The sequence below is a fragment of the Jaculus jaculus genome, chromosome 1 (assembly GCF_020740685.1).
Source record: "Jaculus jaculus isolate mJacJac1 chromosome 1, mJacJac1.mat.Y.cur, whole genome shotgun sequence".
Classification (NCBI taxonomy): Eukaryota; Metazoa; Chordata; class Mammalia; order Rodentia; family Dipodidae; genus Jaculus; species Jaculus jaculus.
In genome coordinates this window covers 107853057-107872133 of record NC_059102.1, presented here as the reverse complement: position 1 = coordinate 107872133, position 19077 = coordinate 107853057, and the positions used below count along the sequence as shown (strand labels likewise).

The window sequence follows — 19077 nt, the reverse complement described above, 5'->3', positions numbered from 1 at the left end:
GGACCAGAGTTTTTAGCTGAAGGTTGCTGGGCAAGCCCTGTGCAGGCTACTGTAACCATAAGCATGAGCCCAGGCTTTCCCTCCTTGTCTTTGGGGTTCTTCTCAGCCTACCTTGACTTCATGTGCTGCAGAAAAGCTGTGGTTTTTTCCAACTGTAGCCTCAGTGCTTCTTCATGGCTTTGTTGCCTCATTTGGTCCAGGAGCTTATCAAGATAGATCTCCTGGTTCTGGCAGTCCCACCGCCCCACAGGGGAAAAACAAAAACAAACAAACAAACAAACAAAAAACACCAAGAGAGAGGAGCACAGATAAGATCTCAGTGCTTCACATGCAGGGATCTTACATCTGGCACTGTGGTCCAGACAGCTAGGCAGTCCTGGTACTTGCTTTCTACAAAAAGGATACCTACCAACGGGTTGGAGAGATGACTTAACAGTAAAGGCACTTGTTTGAGAAAGCTAAAAATCCCAAAACTCCCCTAAACCCACTGAAGCTAGATGTACACGGTGACACATGTGTACAAGGTTGCACACATGTCTGGAATTTGACCACAGTGGCTACAGGCCCTGGTTTGCCAAATCTCTCTCTCTCCCTCATAGAAAAGGACACCAAGTCTGTAAGTGCCCTTATTCTTTCCAGCACAAGCATCCAAGTTTTCTGTTTCTGGAATGTTCTTTTCTGATCATTTTACTCCTCCACGATGGTATCCCTTCTTCCTTTTGATAATGCGATTGGGGCTGGAAAGATGGTTTAGCTGTTAAGGCACTTGCCTGCAAAGCCTAAGGACCCAAGTTCAATTTGCTAGTACCCATGCAAGCCAGATGCATAGGCAGTTGTGAGTCTGAAATTCATTTATAGTGGCTAGAGGCCCCGGTGTACCCATTCTCTCTCTCTCTCTCTCAAATAAATAAACAAAATATTTTTTTAAATGTAAGAAAATGTGACTGATATCCTATCAGATACCATATGTGAAAACTTGAATGTATCCCCTCTGGAAAGATACATTGCACCTGGTCAGACCACCTATGTGAGTTACACACCACTACTACTGGAATTCAGCAGTCATATCAACTGAAGAGTTGACAGCTGGACTGGAAAAGCTCAGGCTGGCACAGGCTTTGGAGATTTGAAGCCACCTGCCAACACCACTCCTGCCTTGCCAGAAGGGTATTGGGGGTCTAACCAGCTGCACCTCCTGAGAAACTACTCCTAACAGGGATACCTCTGTTTTTAGTGAACTTTATCTCCCAAGTGGACATCTGTAATTCTGGAACTCGCTCTGGGCATCAATGCACCTTGCCCATCAGGTATAATTCCCAAGACACTTGTCACATTCATCTCTTGGAACATTATGCACAAAAGGCACTTTCGCTGTATGTATGACAGCATACCACAACTCATGAAAACCTTCTTTAATGATTTCTTGATTTTTAATTTTTCTACATTTTACTTATTTATTTAAAAGAGGGAGAGTGGGGGAAGAGACAGATATATAAAGACAATGGGTACACTAGGGTCTCCAGCTATGCAAGCCAACTACAGGCACATGTACCACCTTGTGCATCTGGCTTAAATGGGTATGGGGGTATTGAACCTGGGTCCTTAGGCTTCACAGGCAGGTGCCTTAACTGCTAAACCATCTCTCCAGCCCTTGCCTCTCGATTTTTAACCATCCACAATATTCCCTATTCTGTCCTTCTGTTTCTTGTGCCCTCTCTTACTGACAGGTTTGATTCCAAGACTTGAACAAGTGGCAACCTGGTTCCAAAGCTTTGCTATTCCTATCTTATTCCATGACCAAGGAAGTTTCAGTTTCCTCATCTGTTTATGTTTTAAACATAGTATGTTACCTTTGGGCCTAAGATCTGTTTTGAGTTCAGTTTTGCTTATGCTCTTTTGTTCCTTTAGCTCTTTGGTTCTATCTGTTTGTTTCTTTTCATCTGAACCCTGCCTGAGCTCCCTGCAGTAGGCCCATTCCTCATTCCCTGTTGGGTTCCTCAGAGTTGGGTCACCTGGTTCTCCAGGTTGATCTTCTGCCGATGGCATTCCATCCTCTTCTCCAGCTCCCCCTCTTGCGTCGACAGTACGTCCTGGTGCTCTTCCCACAGCTGCACAGACTCCTGGAAGTATCTGAAGAGGTCCAAGCTCTGCCACTCCGTCTGTTTAGCCAAAGCCTCAAAGGAGTTCTACCGTGGAAGAACCAAGAGAAGGGTGCTTGAAGGATGACTTTCCTGGTCATGAGGAGGGCCCACCCATAAGAGCTCCATGTCTCCAAGGACAGAAGTAACCACATGGCTTTGTAGCATTTTTCAAGGTTGGCTCTGGGCTACCCCTGTGCTCCTAGGTGATCCCGTCATGGGGTCGCACCACCACACTTATCTCAGTCTGGATCTCCTTCCTTCTCCTGAATGACATTTCATAGACCAGGGGCAACCTCACCCCTACTATTAAAGCCTCATGCACCACCGCACACAGCAGGGCTGGGGGTGTGGTTCCCGGGAAAGGAAGGCTTTCCTAGCGTTGCCGAGGGTTCTCGTGTGAGCACCGCACACACACACAAAAGCGCGCATGTCTTAGGAGCTCAGCTGGACCAGGGCTGTCAAGCTACAGGCTGCAGGGTAAAGCTGGCTGCCCAACTGGTTTGGTTTGAAACTTCATTTTCCCGTCTTAAATGTTGAAATATCAAAAGAAATGGGAAAAAATTGACAGTAAATTTGTATGAACTTCAAAGTCCACCGTCTATCAATGAAGTCATTGAAACCCACAGGGTTGCATAGGGCAATAGAGCTGACAAGTTGTGACAGGGACCTAGTGGCCCACATAGCCTGAGAGTCACTCCCTGGCCCTTCACAGAAAACATGTCCTGTCTCTGGCTCAAGACGGTCAGCCTCCTAGAGCTGATGGCCTCCTGCTCTTCCACAGCCCTCAGCAACAGGGTCAGCAAGCGTTAGGAGCATGTGTGGCCTCAGTTGCTTCCCTGAGTCTGAGCAGTGCAAGAACTAAGATGGCTTCAAGGATCTTGGAAAAGAGTCTACAGTGAGGGGTACAGAATGCCTGTGCTGAGGGGGGCTGTGAAATGACACCCCAGATTTCCAGCCTCTTTACAGCCCGGTACCCTCGAGTGATGTGCCCCATCTCAAGGCTCCCACCAGACATGCACGCACATCCAGCAGCTCCAGCTTCTTCTCCACCTTGCCCTGGAACTCTCCCACTATCTTGTAGAAGGCTGGGTTCACCAGGCTCTCGGCCTCTGCCTCAGTGAAGGCCTTCCAGGTCAGTAGCTGCTCCTGCGGGCAGGGGGAGCAGAGCACAGATCCTGGCTCAGGGCTGCGGGCCACTCAAGTATGCTTCGGGTCACTACACAGCTTCAAGGGGTGCATGGACTCCCCTGGATTCTGCTCCAGGGAGGTCAGGGTGCACAGCATAGCTAACCACAGAATGAACTCACAGAGACAGCAAATGAGGTCTTAAGGGCTCAACACTTTTTTTTTTTTTGGTCTGTCTGTTGGTTTTTGAGGTAGGGTCTTACTCTAGCCCAGGCTGACCTGGCTAAAAACCAGGTAAGGTCTTGCTCTAACCCAGGCTGAGCTGGCATTCACTATGTGGTCTCAGGGTGGCCTGAGTGCTGGGATTAAAGGCATGCATCATCATCATGCCTGGCTTAGCACTTTTCAAAATGTATTTTCAAATAACTTTACCAAGGAAGAGGACATTTTAATAAACTAGGATACCCAGAAGCCAGTGAGCTCCTGAGCCTGGGATGTGAGAAGAAAAGCTAGATCACTACTGAAGGGTTTAGTGGAAGCAGAGAAGACCTGGGTGGAGAACATCAGATCACAGCCCGTGGTCCTGCTTCCCAGGACTTCAGAGAGAGGTGCCCACCTTGCATTCTTGCACATGCAGCAGGCACTCCTGCCAGGTCTTTTCATACAGGAAGTGGATCAACTCCATGCGGTCCACATGGTACGCGTCTCCAAGGGCAGAAAACAAAACAGGTTATCCACTCTTCTAGGAGGAAGAGGGAGTTAGAAAGAGGGCCATCCCCTTTGTGAAGGGACACAGCTCCTTCTCAGGAGATGGACTCCACTGTGAAGAAATTTTAGTGCGGAGCCACCAGAGGTGCCATTCAGGTCAGGGACTGGTATCTCCCTCCTCAGTCCCTAGCACTCCAAGAGAAGGACCTCGCAGGAGGATCGCGTCTCTGTGCGTGTGCTCCACACCGAGTCTTTCTCCAGTCCCTGAGGACAATGACAGTGCTATGGTTTGACTCAGGAATGCGGCTGACAGGCGCACACTCAGAACACGTGTTCCTCGGCTGGTGGCATCACTGTGAGAGGCTTGCAGCATTTGAGAAGGCGGCAGAAGTAGGTGACTAGGGGAGAATGTGGAAGGTCATGGCTCTGCTCCTGCTTCCCACGCCCTCTCTACTTCAGGAACGTAGGAGTCTCTGCCACAGGCTCCCACTCCACACACGCAGCCATGCCTCCTCTACGATGGAATGCAAGCCTCTGACACCAGGAGCCAAAATAAGCCTGTCTTCCTCTCACTTATTCTGTCAGGTGTTTGGTCGTAGTAACAGAAAAGGAACTAACACAATACCATTGATTCATAGGTGTGTTGAACTTCAAAGAAAATGTGAAAATGCTGGGCGTGGTGGCACACGCCTTTAGTCCCGGCACTGGGGAGGCAGACACAGGAGAACTGCCATGAGTTCAAGGCCACCCTGAGATTACATGGTTAATGCCAGGTCAGCCTGGGCTAGAGTAAGACCCTACCTCAAAAACCAAAAAATAAAATAAAAAAGGAAATGTGGATTTGGGCAAGGCATGGTGATGAAAGCCTTTAATCCCAGCACTAGGGAGGCAGAGGAAGGAGGATCACCCTGGGTTTGAAACTACCCTTACACTACATAGTGAATTCTAGGTCAGCCTGGGCTACAGCAAGACCCTACCTCAAAAACCCATAAAAAATGGCTATAGATTATCTAAAGCTATGTGTAGCAACCTTTTCCCATAAACTGCTAAGGAGAAAATCAATCTTGTGGATACACGGTCTCTATTGCAACCACTCACTCTGGTGCAGTGTCAAAGAGGCCAGAGACGGTATGCAAACAAATGAGCATGTCCATGTTCCAGTAACACTTACCTCTAAACCAGGCAGCTGGGCCCTGGGCTGTCAACTGAGGACGCCTGTTACACAGCAGTCTAAACAGTTACCATTTATGACTGAGCACGTATGGTCTGAGCCAGGACCGAACTATGACTGTACATCAACCTCACAAGATAGGGGCCATCACTACTGCTGACACCATGACGTGCCCTGGCTTCCCCAAGGTCGCATAATCAGGAAGGAGTTTCTGACTGCACGACTCTCATGGCCCCTGCTGCATCTGAGAGGTAAGTTGGGCATCCTGAGGTGTTACCTCTGTATTGCCATGCTTGGATCTAAGCTCATCATGTGTGGCGGGCGTGGGGGTGGACTGGGCGGTAAGTACGAGAGGCTTTAGGAGGGAAGGAGGCTTATGGGTCCTCAGAGCTCACTTTTTCCTCCTCACTTCCCCCTCTTCCCAAGATGGAGGTACCACTACCTGCTGTTAGAACAACACTCTGGGCAGTGGGGAGCTGTGACAAGCTATTACTTTAACAGAGTTCTGGCTCAGTATCCCTTAGACATCACTCACCGAGGTGCTTGTTCAAGGAACAGAGGTTACTGTACCACTCATTCAGCTGGGCTTTCGAGTAGTTGGGAGGCAGGATGTTACTGGGAAAAGAAGAGGTGACAGGTAAGCCATATGTACATGAAACCTGCCAACATGGGCAGCCTCGGTCTGTCTTTCTGTCATGCTTGTGTATGTGTGTGAAGTATGCATGCAAGTATGTAACCAATTTTGCTGGACAAGGTAGGCAGCAAGCCCCAGGGAGCTGTCTCTACCTCCCCAGTGACAGGATTACAGGTGTGTAACACACAGCTGAATTTTACATGGGTGCTATGGAACCGGACTCAGGTCCTCATGCCTGCATGGCAAACACTTTACTGAATGAGTCACATCCCTAGGCCAAATGGGCAACACTTTTTTTATTTTTTATTTGAGAGCGACAGACACAGAGAGAAAGATAGATAGAGGGAGAGAGAGAGAATGGGCGCACCAGGGCCTCCAGCCTCTGCAAACGAACTCCAGACGCGTGCGGCCCCTTGTGCATCTGGCCAACGTGGGACCTGGGGAGCCGAGCCTCGAACCGGGGTCCTTAGGCTTCACAGGCAAGCGCTTAACCGCTAAGCCATCTCTCCAGCCCAATGGGCAACATTTTTAAGAAACATTATCGGGGCTGGAGAGATGGCTTAGCGGTTAAGCACTTGCCTGTAAAGCCTAAGGACCCTGGTTTGAGGCTCAATTCCCCAGGACCCACGTTGGCCAGATGCACAAGGGGGCACATGCATCTGGCCGTCATTTGCAGTGGCAGGAGGCCCTGGTGCACCCATTCATTCTCCCCCCCTCTCTCTCTCAAATAAATAAATAAAAATAAACAAAAAAATGAAGTTATGAAATTTGCAGAAAAATGGATAGATTTGGAAAGGATTATACTAAGTGAGGTGACCTAGGCCCAGAAAGCCAAGCGCCGCATGCTCTCTCTCATATGTGGATCCTAGCTACAGATGATTGGGCTTCTGTGTGAGAAGGAAAAAAACTCAGTAGCAGAGGCCAGTAAGCTAAAAAAGAGATACAAAGGGAATAGAAGGGAAGGAAGGAGGGTACTTAATAGGTTGGTATTGTATATATGTAAGTAGAATAGATTAATGGGAGTGAAAAGGCCCAAAGTGAGGTCAGGGGAGGAGATTTAGTAAAGGAAAGGTGGAGGAAGGGCTAATCAAAATCTGAGAGGATATAAATAAGTCAAATGGAATCCTTCCGTTTTGGACAATGGAACACTCAGGAGCCATAGATCATTGCTAGAAAATTTTCAGTGCCAGGGATGGGATACCTTCCAGTAAGTTGTTGGCCAGGGAGGTCCCTGATACCCCCAGAACATAGGCCATGCTGAGGCCCTTGGTTTCCCACCAGGAATAGATGGTAAGACCCTATTGCTGAAGACTCCACATACTTAGGCTGCAAGGCCACTGAGAAATCCTGCTGGAACTGAGGTGATAATCTCCTCCATGTAGACCAGCTGACAGAAATCTTAAAGAAGCAGTTCAATGGGAGAAAGATACACCACCAGTGAAGATACTCAACAGTGGACACTGCAAGCCTTATAATTGGCCAGCTAGCCCAAATGAGCCAACGGGTGCAATAGTGGCACATCTGTCATGCTGGAAACCAACTGCCCTCCAATTGGACTGGAGGCCCGCTCCAAGGGAGGGAATACATCCCTGATACTGAAAACTTAAAACAGGGGTAGTAATGAGCCCTAGGGTTGTTAACATCTGATGATGTCTGGATAAGTGTATATACTATGCTTATCAAACTGCCCAGTAAGCACTTCTCTTAATATTCATACCCTTATATTAATGCTACTCTCCCTTTGGATAGAGAATCTTCTCTTTTCAGATGGCAGTGACCTTGGGACAACTCAGAAGGTATCATGGTGTTGGAAAGAAGTGAGTAGAGTACCAAGTAACATCTCGATCACTTTCCAAGGCTCAGGCTCTAATGCGAAAGAGGTGGCAGAAAGAATGTAAGAGCCAAAGGAAGGGTTGGACTCCTTACAATGTGCTCCCTCCAGATAAAAAATTGGCCTCGATATCCATGACCTCACAGTGACTGACACTACCTACACAAGACCACCATAAGAGGAGGGAAGGATCATGGCATCCAAATAGAGGAGAGACTTATTGAGACAGGGAATGGATGTGATGGAGAAGGGAATTTCAAAGGGGAAAAGGGGGTGAGGGGGATATTACTGTGGGATATTTTTTATAATCATGGAAAATGTTTAATACAATTGAGAAAAAATTTTAAAAAATTTTAAAAAGAAAAATTATTGACTAAATATTGAAAAAGCTAAGGATTCTGCTGGGGAGTTCCTTGTTGCCAAACACACCTCACAAAAAGGTCGTTGACTGCCTGGAGTTTGCTATTTAGGAAATGAAGCTGACTCTCCGAAAGGAAGCATAATGGGTCTCCTAAGTGACAGCAGTCTCTACCTGCCTCAGGGATCCCTCTGCCTCCGGTGTGCAGCCCCTCTCATCCACGTCTCCAAAGCGCCTGGGATGGAGCCCAAAGCCCTGGCCTTGCCCCTCCCTCTTTCCTCACCCCATCACTGCTTCCTTGGGGAGCTTTCTGCCACAGCCACACTAACTGGGTCTCTACAGCAAATGAGCCATGCCTTTTCTTGCCATCGGGGCTGGGAAGCCTCAGATTATGGGCCAAATTGCCACCCACACTATAGCACCAGAGATGGCCTGATCTGGGGATACTGGGCTAGGCCTCCCCACTGGACCCCCAAAGGAGCTACTGCCTGTACCAGATGGTGCTGAGGTGCTCCAGCCGTGCCCGCTGCAGGGCTCCCTGCATCTTCAGCATTGCCTCCAGCTCCTTCTTTATAGCCGGGGGTTCCTGGATATTCTCACTGGCCATGAACTCACTGGGTGGCCGGCACAGCACCACATTGGGGAGAGGCATGGAGGAGAGCCAGGGAAGAACATTCAGTCCCACACCAACCCAGTCCCTTAGTGTCCCTCCAGGGCCTCCCTCCAGGACACTGAGCACAGGAGAAAGGTGGAGGAAGGAAGGTGAGCAGGCAGGTAGAGTTGACAGCCACAGTAAGGGTCCGTCGCCGAGCACAGGACCAATAGCCTCAGAGTCTGTACGACTCCTGAGTCTGTGGCAATGCGCAAGTCCCCTCTCCACGCTGAGCCTTGCTTCCTCCTCTACAACATGGGGCTCATGATAGCACCTTCCTAACTGGGTACTAGTGAGGACTCAGCAATGTGACGTAACCAAAGACATGGATCCCATGCCTCGGCTCAGGGGAGTCAACCGTGGCCCTCATTGCTAAGATCTATTGACATCTATGAGACTCTCAATCCTGAACCCAGAAGGCTCTTTTCACAGAACATCTTGGATCACCATTAAGATCCCACCGCAGGTGCATTAGGATATGTGTTCTGTACAGGAAGCAGGCTTGGAATACCCAGGGACTTGAAGCCATTTGGAAATCAAGGTGGAGCCAGGCCTCAGTATGCTTTCTATTTTGCAGGAAAACCCCCACTTAGTCTACAAAGTATGGAAATGGGTGTTCTTCTTGACCTTCCACCAAGGAGGAAATGTACTTTGGAAGGGTGGCCTGTATCCCCCCGAAAGGTGCTCACCCTCCCAGGCCCAGTGCCTCAGATTATGGCTAACCAAGAAGAATGGAAGGCTGGAGAGATGGCTTAGCTATTAAGGCGCTTGCCTGCAAAGCCTAAGGAACCATGTTTGATCTACAGATCCCAAGTAAGGCAGGTGCACAAGGCGGTGCAAGGGTGCAAGGGCGTGCATGCACACAAGGGGGCGCACGCATCCGGAGCTTGACTGCAGTGGCTGGAGGCCCCTGTGTATCAATTCTGCCTCTCTCATTATAAAAAACAAACAAACAAAAAACCAAGAGTGGGAATTACACAGCTAAGCAGATGGATGTTTTCCAACAATTTTCACTGTGCTCAGAGAATGCTCAGGAAGCAATGATTGTGAAGAAAATAAAATATAAAACTGCATAGTGTCGATGAGTCTAAAAGAGCAGGGGACAGCCAGGCATGGTGGTGCACGCTTTTAATCTTAGCACCAGGTGGCAGAGGTAGGTGGATCACAGTGAGTTCAAGGCCACCCTAAGGCTACATAGTGAATTCCAGGTCGGCCTACCTCAAAAAAAAAAAAAAAAAAAAAGATTGTGGGAGAAAATATGCCCAAGGATTCACTATGCCTCTCCTGGGAAGGATTAGTGATGACTCTTCATTCTGTTCTTTATACTTTGATCTACTTGTAACTTTTAAAAAGTAGCAGAGACAGATGGCAGCGTTTTCAGGAAAGGACCAGTAGGTAGAAGGAAGCCCTCCCTGGCCCTGGGAGACGGGACAGCATGGGCAGGGGCAGACCTGAAGCTCTGTAGCACACTGTCCTTCTTGAGAGTCTTCCACACATCCACCAGGCCCTGCCAGCGCTGGTGGCTGTTGAGCTCCTGCTGTAGGATGGTCTCAGTCAGGTTGACAAACAGCTGGGCGATGGCTCTCCGGTTACCCAGCAGAGCTTGATTCATGGCCTGGAGTCACAGGTGGGCAGGGCTGGGGATGGGATGGCTCTGGCTAGAATAGGGCCCAGCTAGAAGGAGGAGGTGCAGGCCAGAGCTCAGTGAGGTGGTGGCGGCGTGGCAGGAGTGCTGAGGGAGCAGTAGACGAGGGGCAGCCGTGGAGGGTGACCAGGTCTTTCTTGAAGGCTTAACTGTGACCCTGAACATGTGAGCCCCAACTCAGATCCAAAGCTGCCCCGGGTCATTAGTGAAAGGAGCAGGGAGCTATGCACTCTAGCGGGTTGTGTGTGTTCACTGGGGATTGTGAATTTGCTCCAAATGCCCAGTGTTTCTGCCATCAGGACCCACGCAGGTGTGGTGGTTTGAGACGCAGGACCCAGACACTCAGTGAGGCCACAGCCAGACCATTCTTCAGTGGTCCTTGTAGCTGTTCTCAGCTCATGCCCTTGGCAGGAATAAGGACAATCCTTCCTTATGCAGCACCGGTTGACCTTTAAGAGACCTGACCTTAAAATAGTCCCTTGCCACCATCACCTCAGGCTAGCTCAGGAAGAGGCCACCTGCCTCTGCTATTTGCTAAGTCCATGAAGGCAGTGAGGGCCCTGCCAGGCTCAGTGAGCACAAGTCCAGTGTGGCTTTTCAGTGGGGCCCGAGGCTTAACGCCAGCTGCCTTGGGTAGCAGGGGCCTTGTCAAGTCCTTCCTAACTCCCTATCTCTGTACTGTGCTTATGGGGTTCTGTGAGCTCCCCGAGGACACTGCACACAGCACATGGAGCAAACATGGCTGTCACCATGCCAAGAATAAGCACAGGGTGGTGCCTCAGGGAAGCAGAACCCAGACTCTGAAGACTCCGCTCCCGACCCTCACGGTGTCTGCTCGTCAAGATGCTCGTGTCTCTCAAGGGCCCGGCCGCGGCTGAGACCTCGATTACCATCCTGCAGACAGGTCCTGCTTGGGGCCTAGAGTGCACTCACAGGCACAGGACACCCACGAAAGCAAGATGCACCTGTGAGCAGTCCGTACAAGAGTCCTATCACACAGCAGAGGGGTTGGGCTTTACTTTGAAGACATCATCAACAACCTTGAATTTCTTATGCTCCCTGAGGACAGCTGGGGGAGGCCACGAGTGAGGTGACAGAGCCAAGAGGCAGGTGTCGTTCATCCACAGATATCAGTGGCCAGTAGGAGAGAGGTGAGAACTAAAAACCTAGAGCAAGCTGGGGTTGCTTGTGAGGGTGGGGGACTCCTGAGACACCAGTAGCCGCAAGGTGATGACTCCAGAATGCAGTGCCCATTGTGCTGCACACAGCGGTGGGGACAGGCTCAGGGAGTGCTGGGTAAAATCACCCGTGCTCAAGGCAGTGGCTCCAGGTTGGGTGTGCCAGTGACAAGATAGCAAGGAACAGGAAGCCCGCTCCACAAGGATTTCTCCTGACGTGTTTACAGTCACACAGACATGATACCCAGCAAAGAAGCCAGGTGGAGATGTCCACCGGGTGAGTTGCCCTCCATTCCTAAACACTGGACTCAGGCACCCTGGGGTACTGGCCCTGGCTCCCTGCTACAGATGAGCACTCACCATAGCTTCTTTATCTATCAGCCTGTACACATCGGGCTGCAAGAGGTAGGACGTTTTCTCTATGATGTCTACGTATCTCTTCAACACATCCTTTAGCTAGAGAGGACAAGACGTCAGAGTGAGCGACTCTCAGGTATGGAGTATGAACAGGAAACAGGAGGATGTCCCTCAAACCCTGCAAGACAAAGCCATGGGCGGGGGGAGGGGGGGGAGGGCGTCTGCAGCCAACTCACCTTGTCTGCCCGAGTGACCTCCAGTGATAGCAGAGCTTGGTCCAGCTCCTTCACTTCTTGCTTCTGCTGCAGAAATATCCCAGCCACCTTATCCCACAGCTCCAACAGGATCTGTGCAGAAAAGCTAGGTCAGTCTGGGAGACACTAGAAGGGCAGGGGAAGAAGAGGCAGGACTGGCCACAAGCGGACCCTTACTTCCATGGTGTAGTCCTTGAAGTTGCTTTTGTCTTCCATTTTTTGGAAGAGATGGTCAATGTCTTGGTCAGACTTGGACAGCGTCTTCAAAAACCGTTGCCCAGTTTCCAAGACCAGAGGCTCCATCTCCTGCAATAGGAGGTGAGCCCCATGGCATCAACATCCCAAGTAGGGAGGGGCTGTGCCTGTTGCACGCAGGTGTCAGACCTGCTCCTGTCTCAACAAGGGTCATAACGGGGATTGCTGATTACCACACCCATAGGACAAGGGCACCAAAGGTATGCCGGACACTGCATGGGTGGAGTCCTAATCTTCTGGGTCTTGCAACAAGGGGTGCAGCACTTGACTTATATACTTTTGCCAGAGTTAAAGAAAGCTATCCTCACAACAATTCTCATAACAGGCCTCAAATATGTCCACTATGATTCCATCCACTTGTGTTCTGAAGAGCCACTGAGGACCTTCCAGTTAGTGAGGAGGAGGAGGGAGGTTGGGGACAGTGACAAACCTTACCACCTGGGGAATGCCACAGGCACAGAGGTGAGAGGGTCAGGTCTCACCATGCCAATCTGTGAGATCTCATCCTGAAAGCTTTTCAGCGCACAGTTGTAGTTCTTTTTCTTTCTCTCTTCTTGCTCTTTAAAGGCGATGGTGCTGAACTTCTCGGGAACTGGGGAGAACAGAGGGGTTGAGGGAGCAGGAGCAGGCAGCACTCCCAGGGAAGGCTGTGCAGGCAAGAGCAGTTGCACAAAGGGCTGGCTTCAGAAGGTGGAGCCCAAAGCCAGGCCAGCGTGCCGCAGGCTTAAGGAAAGGAGAAGAGATGCAATTGGCCCATGAGTGCAACAGCGAGCAAGGGTGGGTGGCACAGCTAAGCACCAAGCGACTGGGGGCATAGCTCAGGGGCAGAGCTTTGCCTGCATGAATGAGGTCCTGCCTCCAAACCCCCTGTGCTAAAAAAATTAATGAATACCGGTGAAACTTTTGAGATGGTATTGTGGAAACACATTTGTGGTTTTAGTTGATTTGGGGTGTATATGTGTGTGGGGGTACAGTGTGTGCATATGTACAGGAGCTATGTGTGTTACTGCACTCATGCAGAGGTCAGAGGAAATCTTCAGTATGCCTTCCACTTTTGAGACAGGGGCTTTCTTGTTGCTTGAAGCTGCAAACACCAGACAGGATGGCCTGTAGGCTATAGGATTCTACTGACCCTGCCTCTCATTGTCCTAAGCACATTGGAATTACAGATGTGTCCAACTTTCCAGCTGGCACTGTTTGAGTTCTGGGACCAAACTCCAGTCATAAGGCTGGCAGAGCAAGTACTTTTAACCACTGAGCAATCTCCTCAGCCCCACATTTATGTGTTTTTTTAAAACAAAAAAACAAAAAATGTAGCTGAGCATGCTGGCATACTTCTGCAACCTGAGCACTCAGGAGGTTGATGCAAGAGGACAATTCAAGGTTACTGGGCTACATACAGTGAGGCTCTGTCTCAGAAAAAGTTTTAATGGCACAAATACTTACACAGATGGTTGCTGAATTACATTAGGATTGTAGCCTGATCACTCATTATAAATAAAAAATGCTGGGCTAAGTTTAACTCCCCTACACACATAAAGCCAGACCCAAAAAGTAGTGCATCTCTATGGCATTCCTGAGCAGTGCCAAAACAAGCATGCACACACACACACACAGAAACATGCATACAAATAAACAAATGAATAAAAACAGATTAAAAATAAATAAGAAGAGAGTACTGTTGAGTTGAAAATGCATTTAATATACCTAACCTACCAAATGTCAAGGCTCAGCCTAGCCTACTTTAAATACACCCAGAACACTTCTGTTAATCTACAGATGGGCAACGTCACCTAACTTGAATCCTATTTCATGGTAAAATGTTGAATATATGGACTCAGATCTACATGGAAAGTGAAAAACAAAATGGTGTGTGGGTATGCTTTTTGTGAAATTGAATATGGGAAGACGACCCACCAGAAACCAGGGAGGGACCATCTGCTGAAATAAGAACCAACACTGAAGGGCGCGTGCCCCCTGGCAGGCATTATTCTGACGCCATTATTACACTTTAGGCTCTCAGGAGGCAAGTCAGCTACTAGCTTCATGTGGCAGGGAGCACACCGGGCATGGTGTCTCAGGTGGTTGGGCAGCACGTGGACCTGGACCCTTGGCCCTTGGCCTGCACCTGTTTCCAACTCTTATTCTTCTATGCCCTGCATCTGCCCAGGAAGCGGGCTGCCCATGGGGTAGTGGAGTTGAGGGCTCTCTCAGTGGGCAACGGGTACGATTGTGCCGGGTGGGCTTGTTTCCCGTTTGATCATAAAGAAAAGAGGCACTCATATGGGGATGGAGTTAAGCTAGGAAATGCAGCGGGGAAGAAGAAAACAGCTTGAAATGTGCCACTGTGAAATCACCCCCAGAAAAGCAAGCAGCATTCTTCCTAGAGATTGGCCACTTTGCAGCGGCCATTGGCTGCCCCCAGCTTCCTGAGCAGAGGGAGTGCTCCACAACAGGCCTCTGGAGTGGGTGGGGAGCTGAGCGGAGGACTCCAGTGGGAGTGAAAGGCGCTTTCTTAGAGGAGTTCCAGCAGACACCACTGTCTGGGGGCTCTCCTGCCTTCCACACTGAATGGAGGGAGGCTTACCAACATGGTCCATGAGGCCCCGCACTTCTCGGGCCGCAATCATGTTCTCATTCTCACGCATTTTCTCCCTCTTGGCTATTCCCTTTTCCCTGAGGAAACAAGCAGAGAACAAGAGTGGGCCCTAGCACCTAACTCCAGCCACAGGCAGTGTCCTAGACACACAACCACACACTTTGACACACTTTGAGAACCACCCTATCATCTTCATTTATCACAATGAGAAAGTAGAACAGAAAAGCAAAAGGTTTCTTAGCAACCCTTTGAGATGTAACTTGAGAGCCAACACAAGGGTGTATGTGGCTAAAGCAAGACTCTCAGTCGTGACTCCCCCCAGGGGCCCACCCCACGCTCTCAGCTGTGGTTACCCGTTCTCATGCATCTTTCTGTGTTAGCAAATCAGCTTCATACTGGGGCCTCCTGAACTCCCTGTGGCAAAGCTGAGAATCATGGGTTTTACCTGAGACAAGGGCCCTAAAAGATAGGGAAGTCCTTGGGCTGCTGGAGGCAAGCGCTGGGATTTAAGACTCCGTACCTGCTGCCGCTGACAATGCTGGCAGGCTACAAACTCATCTCTGTTCCAGCTCAGGGCTTAGAGCTGTGCTCGGGTTGTGTGTCTAGGACAGACTATGTCTGTCCCAGCAAGTCAGCATCCACAAGTGCCTTCCCTGAAATTCTGTCCTGAGGGCAGCTGCAACTCCTGACCTTGCAGTATCTGGATAAGTGGCCTTAGGCTGAGAATTGGGAAGCAGGGGACCCTCAGGAGACAGAGATGTTAGAAATACCCAGTCTGCATGAAAAGCAATCAGATGAAATGTGGTTTGAAGAGTCTGAGCTTAGCAAGCAGAAATGGTATGCTTAGGAATCTCAAGTTTAACTTCTGCACTGGGAAGTTCACGAGGTAAGCCTGATCTTCCTGCTCCTATCTCAGAGAACAGCACCTCCGCTGTCCACCCAGCAGGCGACCTAAGACTACTGAGTGCCCTCTCTGACCATACAATCCACCACTGGGCCTGGTGGGTTCTGCCAAAACTCACCAAAAGCTACTACCCTCCCTCCCACATCCTCCACCAGCGCTGCATAAATGACTACAGTGGTCTGCCTCTTCTTGGTCCTCATGGTCACTTCTGCTCGAGCATTTGCAAATCAGCTCAAAGTCCACAAGTCTGAGGGGCTGACAAAGCCTCTCTCTGCCTTGCCTCAGGCCTTTTTTCTCTCTCCAGACCCACTGCCCTCCAGCTTCTGCACTGGACTAAGAACATTTTTCTCAGAGCCTTGCCCCTATCCTTCTCCCTCAGCCTCTGGTCTCAGCAGAGGTACCTTTTCAGAAAGCTTTCCTGACCTCTGTCCACTGAGTCAATGCCTTCTACTCTTTGGGATGATGTGGCCCCTTAATACGATGAAGAATTCAAATTCCATAAGCAGGTCCCCTCCAACACCTGGGCTGGGCACCCCAGCAAAAGTTATTGTGGGGACTGGAGAGATGGTTTAGCAATTATAGGCACTTGCTTGAAAGCTTGATGGCCTGGGTTTGACTCCCATGCACCCATGTAAAGCCAGAGGCACTGAGAGACCCGTGTGTCTGGAGTTCGTTTGCAGTGGCAAGAGCACTAGTGTGCCAATACTCAGTCTCTCTGACTTCCCCCCACCCTCTGTCTCTGTCTCTCTAATACATAAATATTATTGAGGAAGAAGCGAGGGAATCAACCTTTCCACATAGGTGTGATTACCTTCCTTTTTAAAGGAAATACTTGAGGACTGGAGAGAAGGCTTAGTGGTTGTGGTACTTGCCTGAAAAGCCAAAGAAACAAGGTCTGATTCCCCAGAAACCCTGTAAGCCAGGTGCCCAAGGTGGCAAAGGCCCTGGTGTGCCCATTCACTGTGTTCTCTCTCTCTCTCTCTCTCTCTCTCTCTCTCACACACACACACACACACACACACACACACACTTGCTTTTTTTTTCTCTCTCTCTCTCTCGCAACAGAATCAACAAATAAAACCACTTAAAGGAAGTCCCTGAGACTCCATTTCTCCTCAGCACCCATCTTTCTGAGTGTCAACACTGGGAGACCTGCAGTGTGGTGCCGTGGCAAGACCTACCTGTGGAGAACAGGGTTTTCTGTGCGCCAGTTGTTGGGGAGGCTGCACATCCACTTCTTCTGCCGAGGGGTCATTGTTTCCCCTTCAGGAATGTCCATCTTCTTCATCATGGGTGTTGTGCCACTTTGGGGGACCACAGGATTTTCTGCAGCTTGCTTCCTGGTGGCTGCCAGGGACTGGACTAGCTGTGCCTGAAGCCGTGGGAGATGGGAGGTAGGGGACAGATAAGCAGAGCTGCAAGTGCCCACGTCCTCTCAAGCTGGCTGTGCCTAACTGAGAAGGACCATGAGAACCTGTCACCAGGAAGGCACTCAATCCTGGGTGTATCCTGCACAGACATACAGCCACATCAGGTAAGGCATGTTTTAAGAGCTGTACATGAGGATTGAGGTGATGGTAAACTCATACTTCTTTGTAACCATAAGAAACTGAAAACATTTTTCAGTGATTGGAAATTAGTGGATTAAAATTGTATGCCCCTGAGATATAATGTGAGGTGCTCCTTAAAGGTGAGAATTACAAAGAATTTTTTTGTGACAGATGGACATCCTTATAAGATGTATTCTTGAACATATCCATTTAAAGGATAAACTAAAAATACAATAAAATCTACACAGTATTGTTTCCAATCTCAAAATGCATTCAAGAAAACAACAGAACATACAGCAGATGTTATGAGTAATATATTCCTTGTAAGGAGCAGGAGAATGAGAGGAAATTGGTTTCTTTCTACTTTGAGGATTGCCACAGATGCTACAGACAGCATTACTTAGGGCTTAAGTTAGGAACCAAAATTCTACTTAAAGGTGCACTATAGAACTTCAGAGCGGAAGGTCTGTGGGTTTCTTCCAAGGCCGCTTTGGTCTGTACAGCGCATAGGAGAGGAGCAGACCACGTGTACAGCAGCTAAGAGTTAGGCAGGTGCCGCCCCGGAACGTGGCCATGAAGTCCAGGAGGAAAAGCAGGCTTCAAAACACAATACAAATGGAACCCAGTTTTCAAGCAGAAAAGTCAGACCGGCTTTATGCATGAGAAAGAGACCCAGGGGTTAATTCGGACTATTTCTGAGTAACTTACATTTCATATGAAGTTCTTTTAGCTTTCCAAAATAGATGTTCATTTTCTGCTAACACTTTGTAAGACCCAATAGTCACTATTTTTTTAATTAAAGTATTGTCAACGTACATATATATATTCCATCAGGTTCCCAGGCTGGAAAACCCTCTTAGCAAGGAAAATTTGGAGACAGGGGAAGTGTGTGGGGGGTGCTAAGAAATGGGTGCCCAAGTAGGTGGAGCCTACCTCAGCCTGAAAGATCTGGTAGTAGACTTTGCCGCTGGGTACCCGGGTCACTTTGCCCAGGGGCGACATCCTGGCCGCTGGCCGGAAGCCCCTGCCCGGAGCCATGCTCCAGGGGCCGCGCGCAGGCCCGGTGTCCGGTCGTCCCCTAGCGCCCTGGGCGCGCGGACAGCACCGAGCCGCAGGGACGTCCCGGCGGCCGCCCTGCAAACAACCGGGCGGGACAGACGGCCCGGGGCAGTCGGCAGGGGGCCGCGGTTAAGCCGCAGCTGCGAGGGACTTCGGGCGGAAACCCGGCTCTCCTCGGGGTCGTCCGCGGCTACCGAGCGAGGGACGGACCGCACGCCACCGTCCAGCAGTCGCGGGGTCCCGGGAAGCGGCGCAGAGGAGAGGAACGGCTCCACGACGGGCACGCTACCGAGCCACCCACTGTGTGCCCGAGACCCAAACGGCTCCTCCCGCCGGGTTCCCGGCCCGCCAGCCGCCCGCGCGGCCCGGAAGCCCGGACGCCGACGCCGGCGGGTTCCCAGGCAACGCGAGGGGCGGGGCCACGCTGCTGCCCCAGCCGGGGTCACCCAGAGCAGCGGCGGCCTCGGGGAGGAGGGACCCTTAACCCTGCCTTCCTGCAGAGCCACCTCCTTCCCGTAGACAGTGAACGTCCTGGGGCTGTGCGAGCTTCCTTCCCTGGTCAGAGAGGCAGCAGGAGACCTGAGAGCCAGGCTCAGCAGTGGAAATGAAAAGTCAGGCAAAGAATGAAATCATAGGTTTTAATATATATTTTTGCA

At 50.1% G+C, this 19077-nt stretch overlaps 1 protein-coding gene across 1 annotated transcript in view; it reads right to left on the bottom strand.

Moving 5' to 3' along the window:
• Ccdc180 (coiled-coil domain containing 180) overlaps nucleotides 1-18410 on the bottom strand; it is a 60637-nt gene extending 42227 nt beyond the window's left edge. The window contains 14 exon segments of the mRNA XM_045160078.1: nucleotides 112-227; nucleotides 2013-2186; nucleotides 3165-3287; nucleotides 3883-3971; nucleotides 5681-5760; nucleotides 8463-8582; nucleotides 10072-10235; nucleotides 11804-11899; nucleotides 12037-12147; nucleotides 12232-12360; nucleotides 12792-12901; nucleotides 14897-14985; nucleotides 16994-17184; nucleotides 18296-18410. Coding sequence (XP_045016013.1) covers nucleotides 112-227; nucleotides 2013-2186; nucleotides 3165-3287; nucleotides 3883-3971; nucleotides 5681-5760; nucleotides 8463-8582; nucleotides 10072-10235; nucleotides 11804-11899; nucleotides 12037-12147; nucleotides 12232-12360; nucleotides 12792-12901; nucleotides 14897-14985; nucleotides 16994-17184; nucleotides 18296-18400 — 1697 coding nt within the window. The 5' untranslated portion in view covers nucleotides 18401-18410.
• Nucleotides 18411-19077: the final 667 nt, after the last annotated feature.